General features: G+C 44.1%; 1 protein-coding gene across 1 annotated transcript in view; it reads left to right on the top strand.

Moving 5' to 3' along the window:
- Window positions 1–12667, top strand: part of pacs2 (phosphofurin acidic cluster sorting protein 2) — a 49599-nt gene that overhangs the window by 20250 nt on the left and 16682 nt on the right. Inside the window, exons 2-4 of the mRNA XM_071896782.2 lie at window positions 9451–9538; window positions 9821–9910; window positions 10514–10639. Of these exons, the coding sequence (XP_071752883.1) occupies window positions 9451–9538; window positions 9821–9910; window positions 10514–10639 (304 nt within the window). The remainder of the gene's footprint in view (window positions 1–9450; window positions 9539–9820; window positions 9911–10513; window positions 10640–12667) is intronic.

Raw genomic sequence — 12667 nt, 5'->3', positions numbered from 1 at the left:
GGGTACTTTGGCAGCAGGAGATCTAGTTTAGGAGTTAGCTGCACATTTATCATATTTTACATTTTAGGCATTTAGCATTTAACTTAACCAGAAAGATTTATATTGAGTGTAACAGCAGGGTAAACTTAAATTTCTTCTAAGTATTACAAGTAACCAGTAGGAGTACATGGGTTAAAGAGAAAGTAAACCGACATGCAGTGTTAAGTTTTTGTTATAGCTACATGCATTTCTCAGAGGCAGAGCTGCCCTAGAGGCAGAAATAATCTCATTGGTTGAGTTAAACCCCGATGGGCGGAGCCAAAGAACTACAGTTTTTCGTTAGACTGAAGTCCAGTGAAAAAGACGAGGTAAGAGAGAAGGAAGCTAATATTATGAAGGCTAGCACTCTTGATACTGAAAAAATCAATCTATCTAAGTTAGCTAGGTTAGCTAGTTAGCCTAGCTGACCTTCTGAGTTCAGACTAGCCAAACTAGCCTATAGCTATCTAGGTTAGCTAGTTAGCTAGCTGCTGACCTTCAACATCATGAATTCCATGGTCATGAATGAATGAAAAAGAAGTAATTTCTATTTATGTTTTTTATTTATATTTTAATTAGAGTTTCTTCTTTGCCGTTCAAGTTTGCCAGTTAGCTAACATGCACTCCGAAGAATCTGTGGCTCTTTAGCTCCGCCCACTTAGCTGTAACTCATCCTCAGCTCTGCCTCTGGGAAACTGGTTTGTATTACTAAAACTCCAATCTGCAACACAGATGAATGTCTTCACAGAGTGTTTATATGTGATTGGTTGTATTTTTGCTCCCCAGGTCCCTGTACCGTTTCCCCATCTCCCATGTCACCTTGTTCATTCACAGGCGACTGAAGTCTCTGTCTTCCTGTAGTGAAGTTTCCCTTTTGTCTATCAAACAATGGCATCTCTCAAAATACACTCAACTCTCTGTAACCGAGCAGCTGTTTCTGAGCGTCTCTGAAGAATTGTTTCCGAATTTCCGTCTCCTTTCGTGCGAGTTGTGTGAGTCACAAAGCGAGAAAGAAACGGCTTGCATGAGGACAGACTGATATGTAGAGCGAGCGGGCGGGATTGCCAGACTGTGAGACAGAGGGACAGACTGAGGGATGTGGGTTTTCCAAAGCCCCTGGAGAGGTGAGAATGTAGGTCACCTCCGCTCTCCGACGCACAACATCCACGCACTGGGAAATAGAATAAAAAAAAAATCTGAGCTGCATCAGAGGCGGAGTCAGGCCGGGTCGGGGGAGACATAGCTAGCATGGTGACGATGATATTCGCTACCGCACATGATTACATTCAGATGGACGGACCCACCCAGCAGATCCCTCATATTAACGAATGTGCTCTGTTGCAATAGTTCTGTCTGTCAGATGCATGTGCGGTCACTCACACACATGCATGCAAAGACACACACACACACACTAACACACACACAGACACTTACTAGGCATCATAAATACACAAAGAGACAGGCACTTTCTGTTTCTGTGTCAGCCACTCACACACACACACACACACACACACAGTCAGCGTCTGATTGCGTTCTACTTTATTCACGACTGACAGTTGACTGTTAACCTACATCAGAGAGATGGAGGAGAAAAAATCATTTCCATGGCAACCCTAGAAATCCATGTGATGTGTGAGCAGCAAACCAATAATGTTTGAATTAAACGGCATCAGCGATGCTTTCCCAGACTGTCAGCGGTCAGTTTGCGCTCGTTTGGTTTCAACATAACCCAAAGGCTATTTCCCATCAGTCCTGTGTTTGTGTATGTATATGTGTGTGTGTGTGTGTGTGTGTGTGTGTGAGTGTTTTATGTGCAGCATCTGTCGATTTAAAGCTGCTCTCATGTTTCAAATATGAGCGGTAATGAGATCCTCTCCACTTGCTTCTTGGTTTGAGCTTGACTCAGCCTGCCTGGAGTGATCAAGGAGCGGGAACCTGAAAGAGTGTGAGAGAGAGAGAGAGAGAGAGAGAGAGAGAGAGAGAGAGAGAGAGAGAGAGAGAGAGGAGAGAGAGAGAGAGAGACGGAGAGAGAGAGAGGAAGGAGAGAGAGAGAGAGAGAGAGAGAGAGAGAGAGAGAGAGAGAGAGAGAGAGTAGAGAGAGAGAGAGAGAGAGAGAGAGAGAGAGAGAGAGAGAGAGAGAGAGAGAGAGAGAGAGAGAGAGAGGGCTTGTTGTGACCCGAAGGTCGCCGGTGTGAATCCCAGGATGAGCTGGGAAAATCCAGGTAGAGGGGGGGGGAGATGATTGCGTAACGCTCTCTTCTACATCTACAACTTCTGTCAAAGCTGATGAAGACACTGAACTCCCCCCTCCGACTGTCCCAGTAGAAGAATGTGGTTGTACTGGGCATTTCCCAGGTATGAGAGTGTGTATCCTTCCTTCCTTTGCTTGTCAGTATTGTTGGCTATGTTTACATGCAAACAATAATGTGACAATTTTCCATTACTGTGAGTAAAGCAATAATTTAATAAAGCTGTTTAGTTCATTTAGTTAATTATTCTATAATTGACAACTCCCCATAATAATCTTGTTTGCATGAGTGAAGTAGTCATTTCATGTATCCAGAGAGAATTGTGGGAATTGCTATTGCTCAAAAATGAATTAAGTTTCACCAAGGAGGTCAAAGTGAGGGTGTGTGTATGGGTTAGAGCCACTTGTCGAGTTTTGCTTTTTAACCCTGTAGTCTGCTGCCTTCAACTTGTTCAGTTGTTCTGACAAAACCATTCTTCTTAAGTTTTTTCCGACACATCTAAAAATGTCACCGTCACGTTGTTTACGCCTGTCTAAAACATGTCTTGCGACACGCGTAACATAAACTCTGTCTCTTCAAAACTCCAAAAGTGTGACTCCTGCCGCCCGCCATCTTGGTCCATTTCCACATAACATGATGAGCTGGGCACATGTGCAACTTGACCACAGTTCAAGAAATGCAACTAAAGTGTAAACATGTCCTAATAATGCGAATAAAATTGGAGCGCTCCACATATGTTACTGCGATTACGCTTGCGTTGCCTAATAGCATAATCGCATTAATACAATCAGAGTATGGTGTTTTCGTGGGCTCTGCCTGACATCACTGCTTTAATCGCATTGTAATCACTATAATTGCTGATCTGCATGCAAACATGGCCGCTGTGTTCTTCGTCAACTCATCCGGTTAAATACGAGTTTAAAAAAAAGACGTCAGGCTGTCTGTCGATGCCTGGGACTGAGGCCATGAAAACAAACACAAAACAACAACAACAGAAAAAGAAATTCAAATAGTAGACCTGTTTTTTTCATTCTGATTTGACTACATTATTGCATCCCGCTTAGTCCTGCATGCAAATATATAGGGTTGTGTATAACATTTGTTTTCCCAGTGTGTGTGCCTGTGTTTGTGTGTTACAGTGCGTTAGATCCTTGCGTACTGCTGGAACATACACATAGCTATGGAAAGCTGTATACATGTAGAGTATATACAGTACACACACATATATAAAAATATATGGTAATGTGTATACTATTCATAGTCTTGCGCTGTCCCTTTGCAGTGTGTTTGAGGTGCTCTTGTCCTCATAACTTGTAGGTCAGTGCATGCTGTGAAGCTTTCTGCTCCACTGTCACCGAGACAAATTTCCCTACATTTGTTCTACTTGGTAAAATAAAGTGATTCTGATGCTGCTCCAGCTGTCAGATTAGAGGGAGTGTGTGTCTGCCTGCTTCACCGTATTATTCTAAAGTCTCCGCTCCCTTTCCTCTCCTTCCCTTCCCTTTCCTTCCTTTCGCTTCCTTTCCTTTCCTTTCCTTTTCCCTCTCCCCTTCCCTTCCCATCATTCCCTTTCCTTCCTTTTGCTTCCTTTCCTTTCCTTTCCCTACCCTTCATTTCATTTCCTTAATTTCCCTTCATTTCCTTTCTTTTCCTTCCTTTCCCTCCGTTCCCTTCCCTTCTGTTCTCTTCTCCTCCCTTCCCTATATCATTTCATTTCCCCTTTCCTTTTCCCCTTTTCTGCCTGCTTCACCGTATTATTCTAAAGTCTCCGCTCCCTCTCCTTTCCTTTCCTTTCCTTTCCTTTCCTTCCCTTCTCTTCCTTATATCATTTCATCCCCCCTTTTCTTTTCCCTCTCCCCTTCCCTTCCCATCATTTCCTTTCCTTCCTTTCGCTTCCTTTCCTTTCCTTTCCTTTCCCTACCCTTCATTTCATTTCCTTAATTTCCCTTCATTTCCTTTCTTTTCCTTCCTTTCCCTCCATTCCCTTCCCTTCTGTTCTCTTCTCCTCCCTTCCCTATATAATTTCTTTTCCCCTTTCCTTTTCCCCTTTCCCCTTCCCATCATTTCCTTTCCTTCCCTTCCTCTCCTCTCCTCTCCTCTCCCTCTCCTCTCCCTCTCTTCAGGAAAATGCTGACCCACTCCTTCTAACCATATTCAGATTTAGGAGAGGAGAATCACAGTGACTTGCCGCCTGCAGAAAGCGGGTGTTATAATACGATTCAGTCCGCTGTGCCAAGGCAGCCAGACAGAGGTTTATACAAGGAGGAGGAGAGTGATGGAGGTCATGAGAGTCTGGACTACAGCGCTCTGCAGCGGACTGAAGTGATTTTCTTCTTTCCGCTCGGCCCTGAAGTGCTGCTGTACAGTGCGAGGCTGGCCTCAATCCAATTTCAATTCAGCAGATTCAGAAAGTGGATTCTCTTGTGGAAGTCCAGAAATTGAAAGGCCTTTTTCCTTAAAAAAAGATTGACATACTGTTTCCTATGTGAAATGACATAAAATGAAACGTTTGGGAAAGAACGCTCTGCTTTTTACCGTCGAATTGTAGTTTCACGGTACATTTTGACTGAATCGAAACTGCATTGGCCCCCCAAACCCTCACACACCCTGGAGAGACTGTGCTGTAATTACATTTTTAGATGTTTCATCAAGTTGTTGCGTGCTGGGATTTTAAATAACACCTTTTTATGGCCCTTTGAACTCCGGCATGGAATCCAGTTGAGGTCTCCAAGCTTGGCTGTAACATATAATAAAAAGGAACGCAGGGATATCAAATGGTAAATCCTCTAGTTTATCCTGTGCACTCTGATCTAAGCCTCGGGCTCAATCTGTGCAAAGGCTACATATCGCTGCTGTTGGGTAAAAACCTCGTGTCACCTGTTTGTCAACTTTTCAGGAATTCAGAAAAGTGGCCTCTTCTTGTTTTTTTTGTTTTTTTAGCTTAACGGCCGTGCATTTTTCAAATTTTGCAACGGTTTTTGAAAGGGTTTCATAGCCTCAAGGGTCTTAAAATGTTATCACCCCATAGAAGACCATGTAATCACTCAATAACAAGTACAAACATTGAAGCTTAGACTGACCTCTTTCACCACAGATGCACGCCAAAGATTCAGTTACATATGTTAATGTATTCGTCTGCCTGAAGGTGGAATACACGATGTCCAGTAGTGAATCAAATGGAAACTTTACGGCTCCTCAAGATACACGATACGCTATTAACTCAATTCTTACGTTGGATCCTAATATCTATTTTAAGTGCCTGTGTGTGTGTGTGTGTGTGTGTGAGGTGGAGGCCAGGAGAAGAGCAGGAAGTGGCCGTGTGAAGTATGGAAATCTCATTAGGGACGCAGCCTGCGCCGTGCAGCAGGACTCCCAGTGTCCGGTTGCCAGTCTCTCACTATTAAGGGAAGCAGCAAATCCAGGGGTTGAAACTGAACCTGGGATGGTTATGCTCTTCCACCGCCACACACACACACACACACACACACACACACACACATCTCTTGCACCGTTCCCTCGCACTGTATGTGAGGTCCTGTTGGGTATCATTTGATATCTGTACCTTGAATTCAACACCAGTACCAAAACATACCTTTTTTTATACATGTGTTGAATAAAAGCTTATTATATAATGGAATAACCTACATTTGTATGACTGTCATATGATTTTAAGTGTGACATTTTTATATATTTATTTTTCTTCTCCACTTTAACAGTATAAAACAAGCCCCTATGGAGAAAATATGTATTTGTTCTAAGTGCAATCTTAAAATATAAAAGAAAATCAGATTCAAGACCTTATTGTAACTATTAAAACTATTTAAATAGTAGTAAATACTGTTTAATAGCTTAAATTTGAAATATGTAATACTTCTCATTTAGACTAGTACATTTTCTATGCATTTATGTAAAATAAAGTACAGCTCTCTTGCCTCAGGTTCATCAGGTTTGATGTGTTGCTGGACTGTTATTTTCTTGTCACAAATATTTCCCCGCACACTGTCGCTGTCAATGTGATGCGTAGGCCTTTGAGCCAATCAGCAATCACTTCAGGGTTTCAGAACAGGTGTGGTGGTGAATGGACGAAAGGCAAGTTAAGATTAACCATAGGTGTCCCCATGAACTGAACTCCTATTACTGCTACTTTCCCGGAAAACAGAGTATCTTTAATTGTAACTCGATCATTTTTGAATGATCCCTCGCTGCATTATGTCCCGCCCAACATCCTGTTTCAACAAGAAATACATCAAATCAAGGAAGTAAAGATGCTGTTTCATGGGGTTTTTAAAGTATCAAACTTTGGCACCGAATGTTTTAACGTATTTCCGTAGTCGGTAGAACTGACGTGACTTGGCACCGACTGCCGGTACCCAGCCTGGGTCCTGGTGTCCCTGTACTGTGTGTGTCAGTGTGCATTACGTATATTGTGTCTTTGCATGTCTTTGCACCAGTGACACCAAAACAAATTCCAGTACATTTATTGTTCTTGGCAAATGAAGTGACTGTGATTCTGCTATCACAGCAACCGCCGACTCCGCCAGCCCGTCTTCCCCTCAGCCTTTGCCAGAGCATCTGTGCTGAGCTGTGCGCTGTAGCTGTAGCTGTAGCTGGGTCTGGATTTGGCGCGGCCACCCTGCAGGCAGTCTGTATCAGCAGACCGGGACAGAGACAAGAGTCCCACCGGGACCGCAGAGAGGGGAACAGGGAAATGTTGCTCTTCTGCTGTGCCAAAGCAGCAGCTGTGCGCTTTGCTGTGTACATGAGTGTGTGTGTTTTTGCGTTTGTGCATTTGTCAGTGCACGCATGCATTAGCTGGTGGCAACGAGTGTGCCCTGAAGTTCGGAACGAAGCGAAAAGGGCAGCAGCTGTTGAGTGAAACCTCAGGACTCGGCCACATTGTTCCAGTGATAATCATTCTTTGTGTATCAAAGAGGGAACAGGGAGTGGGAACAGTGAGGAGGTCCAGGCTCCACTCGCTATTGTCTTCTGTTGGCGACCAAGCTGCATACTGAACATACTGAAGATCCACCGGGCTCTGCTCGTTAAGACGTTTTATGCCGCAACCATGCAGCAGTGGGTTGTGGTTGCTTGCTGGGTGTGTTCGTATAAGGGCATTCTGGGAGAAATGGGTCAGCGCAGATCCTCTTACAAAATGAAGTAGTGTTTTATTAGAACATTTCAGCGCTGTTCCTTTGAGCAGATTAGCCCCTGGAGTACGCACTGTACCCTAAACCCATTGTGAGGGATAAAAAAGCTAAATATCGCATCTAAAACCCCGACCAAATGTGACTTTTTAGCAAAGTGGTCTGGGTGGCAGATGTAATTTGGCGGTGTTATCTGCCTACGGGGACCAACAACCAGCCACCTTACATAACTGGAATAGATGGTGCTGTAGGCTTGGAACCAATGCAAGCGGGGTAAGCATACAAAACAGCAGTGCAAGAATGCTGGGTATTGTCTGCAGGGCGAAGACAATGCGACCCTTCATTGGCTTGTGTCCATTGTGCTTGGGATTTCTCGAACCGTGCCCCGCTCAAGAAGAGAAAGCTCTTCATTCAGCCTGCTGCAGCTTCTTCAAGCCTGCCATTGTCATCGCTCTCTCTCTCTCCCCCTGATGTTTTCCTTTCTCTCGTGGCTGATTGATGGCCCCTCCGCCGCAGAGGCCCGTCGTTATAGTTATGTCACTCAGCAAACAGCGCGTGGGTTCGAAAGCCACGGATCAAGGGTTAGGGTTTTCTTTCGCTTGGGCGGCCTCACCTATCCGTCAGCGGTTTGCTTCCTGTTCTCAAAATAGTGGGAATTGGAGCGGAGTTAGATGACGTCCAAGGTCAACCTCTCGGTCTTTATAGCCGGTCCCAGCTACCTGACAGTGGATATGGTTACTGGACTCCTGTGTCGTCTCCCCGGGGTTCCTCCCCTCCGTAACTCGCAGCACATCTCTCTCCTCTGTCACTCACAGCAGCTTTGACCCACATCTTTCCCTCTGTGTGAAAACAAACCATCACTAGTGCTGAATAGCCATCACCGCTGCTGAACAACATTCTGTGCCCTATTATTATTCCCCAGCATAATTTAGAAATGATGTCATTCTAATGAACAGCACAATAACGCTGTTTAACGCTGCTGTAAAAAGGGGAAGCTGGATGACAAATGGTGGGCTAGAATAGGCCTTCAGAGTGCGAGCAGCCAGCTTGTCCTGAGCAGCTATTCTGGATGATTTAGTGAAAGGAACCAAAGAGTACCTCAAAAGAAAAGCCCCTTTAAAAAGTTTTTTTTTTCCCCTTTCTCCTCGTGAGGAAGTGTCTCAAAAAATCGTGACAGGCTTGTTAAAGCCTCCCCCCCCCCCCCCCCCCCCTTAACAATGCCGGCCCCCACAAACCCATGGCTGCCCCGCCACCATCCGCTTCAGTGTCACCATTCTGCTCCGCTGGCAGCGCTCCGTCTTCTGGCCAGGACAGACAAAGTGAAGGCGAGGGAAAGAGGATTTAGCCCAGCCTGCCGCGACGCCCTCGGTTAGCATCAAGCCGGACTAGCAAGTGCCGGATTTTGAAAAGTTTGTGTGTTTTATAGCCGGTTCCTCCTCCATCGCCCCAGTGTTAGGGTTTCACTGAGGAAAAAATGATACAGAAGGGGGCAGGGTGATTCACCTTGGCAGCAGTTTGTCCCGTTGGCTGCCTCGTAACTGAAAGGTCACAGGTGTGTCATGTGTGTTGAGCAAGACGCTGAACCCCTACCTGCTGCTCACCCATTGTAAGCCGCTCAGAGCGAGAGCATCAGCTGAACACCTCAAATGGAAAATGTCTCTGGATTCCTGGGAAGGGTCATGATTAACTGTCAAAATATTCGACCGGCATTGAGTCATTACGCTTCTGTTGAATGTCAGAGGAAGACGTCGGTGCTGCTGTGTCATCGCTGCTGATTCATGCCGTATGTGTTTTGCTTAACTGTAAACAGTTTAGCATGGCCTGTTAAATACATAGACTTGCTTATTCTGAGTGAGTCGTCTGTTTGCCAATATTAAACATATTCAGTTCCAGCGGCGTTAATAATTCTTTCCCTCTCCCTTTCTCTCCTCCCGTTTCCTCTTCTCTGCCTCTCTGTCTGTCTGTCTGTCTGTCTCTCTCTCTCTCTCTCTCTCTCTCTCTCTCTCTCTCTCTCTCTCTGTGTGTGTCTGTTTCTTTAGATTGTGCAGTCTGACTTTGAAGAAGCTGGTTGTGATGAGAGAGCTTGATAAAGAGCTAATCTCTGTGGTCATCGCGGTTAAAATCCAGGTACGCTCAATAACCTGACACACAACAGAGCGGGCGTGCACAAACCTGCTACATGGACACACACACACACAAATACACTCACACACACACAATCTCAAAATGTCCACAATGCACGCCTATCCTGCATATCTCACTCCCAGATGGAATGCATTACAATGTGTTTATCCTCCTGAATTATCGATGTATTGCACCCCTGCTGCAGACTGAGTAACAGCTGTGGAAATGCAGAGTACTTTGAGGGGAAGTGTGCCCATTAAATCAAATACCGACCGATTTCCACAGGGCTCCAAAAGGATCCTGAGGTCCCATGAGATAGTGCTGCCACCTAGTGGATCTGTCGAGACCGATCTGGCGCTCACCTTTTCACTGCAGGTAAAAAAGATCTATGCAGTATATACAGTATATACCAGATATATACAAATATGAACTGTGTCAGAAAATGGTGGATTTTGCTGCTGTCAGGCAAAAAAAAGATGAAAAAAGTGATATGTTTCTTACTTGAAGTGATGTTTTACATGATCATCTATGTCAAGTGAGTTTCATGACCCTTATGGCCATGACATCTGTTCAGACTTACTGCATGTTTTTAATGAAATGTACTGTTTTAAAAGGAAAGTTAAAAGGAAACAGCATTTCGATGGTGTCTTGCTTCTGTAATTGGAAGTGTTAAAAAATCTGGTACGCCATGAAGTAACTACTAGAAATACACTGTTTTTTTCATATTTTGACATAAAAATATGAGAGAGTTTAATTAAATTGTAAATATTTTGTCATTAATTGTTAAATAGGTGAACGTTACGATATATAGAATTAGCTTACAAGGTGACTAAGTCATTTTTCATTTCATTGTGACTTTAACTCCTCAAAATCTTAACTTTTTGACCGAGAAACAGCGATGTGTAGCTAAATTATTCACCTGTAGGGAAAATTCTGAGTGAGTAAATTCCCACTTATTTCTCTTTCGTCCACCCACAGTACCCGCACTTCTTAAAACGAGAAGGAAACAAGCTGCAGATCATGCTCCAGAGGCGGAAGAGATACAAGAACCGAACTATCCTGGGCTACAAGACCCTCGCAGTGGGATCTATTGATATGGCTGAGGTACGATCCAAATGTTCACATCTTCTAACCACTGTGCGTCAATGGCATCTTTATGCTTATGTTGCGTTCATTACATTTACAGAAAGTGATATTTCTGGTTTGTGGTGGAGGATAATTCAGATTCAGAGTATTGCTCACAGGAGAAGACGATGTAGCTTCCTTCCTTTGCATTTTTTTTTTTGGTTTTGGCTTGAAATCTCAAGGCAGGCACATCACAGTAAGTCAGACAGGTGCCTCGGCTGGTGACAGCGCCGGTGTGAAAATATAATGAGGAAAAGGCGGATGCTGGAGCTGCAGGTCGACGTCTGTCAGAAGACTTTGTCCTCTTCCATCTTCCCCTGGGGTTTGGAGTCTGGCAGTAGTTAGTTTCTGTCCGTCCCACAGTAACTCCTGGCTCTCTGAACCACACGCTGCAAGAAATAGCCGTCTCAATAAGCCATTTAACCGTGTATTCAGTCTTAAAATACTACTTTTCTTCAAATAAGTGGAAAAAATGGCAATATAGGGTGAGATAATTACACCTGTTTCTAATGCAAATCAGCTTGGTTCAATCAATTCTCATCTTCAAACAAGTGGAGAGATCTGCCTCATTTTAAGATACTGCTTCTCGTTTCAAGACGCATTGGAAAGACGTGAAATAATCTCATCCCACTGGCAGATTATGTCTCTTATTTCAAGAAAAGCGCGATTTTAGGACAGAATACAAGATGAAATGATGAATATTTTTACAGTGCAGAACGAGTGGAGTTCCCATATGGCTGACAAAGCTCAGTGGGGCTTATTAAGGTCACATCTCCGCAGCTGAGAGAGAGAGAGAGAGAGGGAGGGAGGGAAAAAAAACAACATTTCAGCGCCTGGGAGACAAAAAAAAGAGCTGAAACACGGAGTTGTACTTAACCACAAGAAGAAATAGTTCTTGCTTTTTCAGCTGAAGGATACAAAGGGTCTCTGATGTGATGTACCGCACAGGATATAGTGTAAATTGCTAAAAGGAGGACAGGGCCTCGCAGGACTCCACTAGCGCAGAGAGAGACCTGCGTGGATTTGGGGCGGCGGTGTCCTAAAGCGGACCGGGTTTGTCACTGGCTGGGAAAATCTATCTGGGGGAAAATGAACTGAAGTGCCCTTGAGCAAGGCACTTAAAACTTCAAACGCTCCAGTGGAAATGTTCAGTGCACAGCAGTAAGGAGACCGCGGTCGTACTGGGCAGCACCCGGGTGTGAATGTGTGGGACTGTGTGAATGTGAAGCGTTTCAGGAAAAGAGCGTGCGCACACTCAGCAAAGCTTCAGGGCGCCGACATGCCCGAAATGAGCGGAAGACAAACTAGGTCATGGAGAAGCTCTGCCACAGTCATGGAAAGTCAAGGAATTTAGCAGGGACCCAGGAGAAAAAAAATTAATTTAACCAGGGAAAAATTCTGAGAAACTCCTACACTGTTAAATATCATCAGTGTATTCCAGGAGCATTTCCATTTTTTTCTCAACCTGCCTCATCTACTTCTACTTCAGTTAGTGATTTCCCACATTTCCCAGAATGACTTACTCAAAACGTATCATGTCTTGTGGCTGCATTGCATTATGGTATATTGAGGCTATTGGTAGCTCTTCCTTTTCTACGATGGATTTCTCCCTGTGTGATTGTTGAATGACTGACACCAAAACCTGATGTTTAGTGTTGATGTTTTAGATCCCTGAAACGTTTTCTGCTCCCAAACTCCATTGTAGCTGCACTAGAAACATCTTGACATGACGTCACATTGTCTACGTTTGGCCAGTTATCTACTGGAATAAGCAAACAACAAAATTGGTACATCACCAATAGCTGCTTTTTAACAGTGTTTATGTGTTTTAGGGTGGATTTTTTTCTTTAATCTATGAGCTTTGGGTATTAAGAATCAGAAAAAACTGAGAGATGAGCTGATAATCGTTTAGCCCAGTTTAGAAATTAGTCAATTAACCACCTGGAAGTGGATAATTTCTTCATCAGTTTTCTCTGCTCTCTCTCTCTCTCTCTCTCTCTCTCTCTC

This window comes from Centroberyx gerrardi, chromosome 17 (genome assembly GCF_048128805.1).
Source record: "Centroberyx gerrardi isolate f3 chromosome 17, fCenGer3.hap1.cur.20231027, whole genome shotgun sequence".
Taxonomy (NCBI): domain Eukaryota; kingdom Metazoa; phylum Chordata; class Actinopteri; order Beryciformes; family Berycidae; genus Centroberyx; species Centroberyx gerrardi.
The sequence above is the reverse complement of the archived record's forward strand: the minus strand, read 5'-3'. Positions and strand labels throughout refer to the sequence as shown.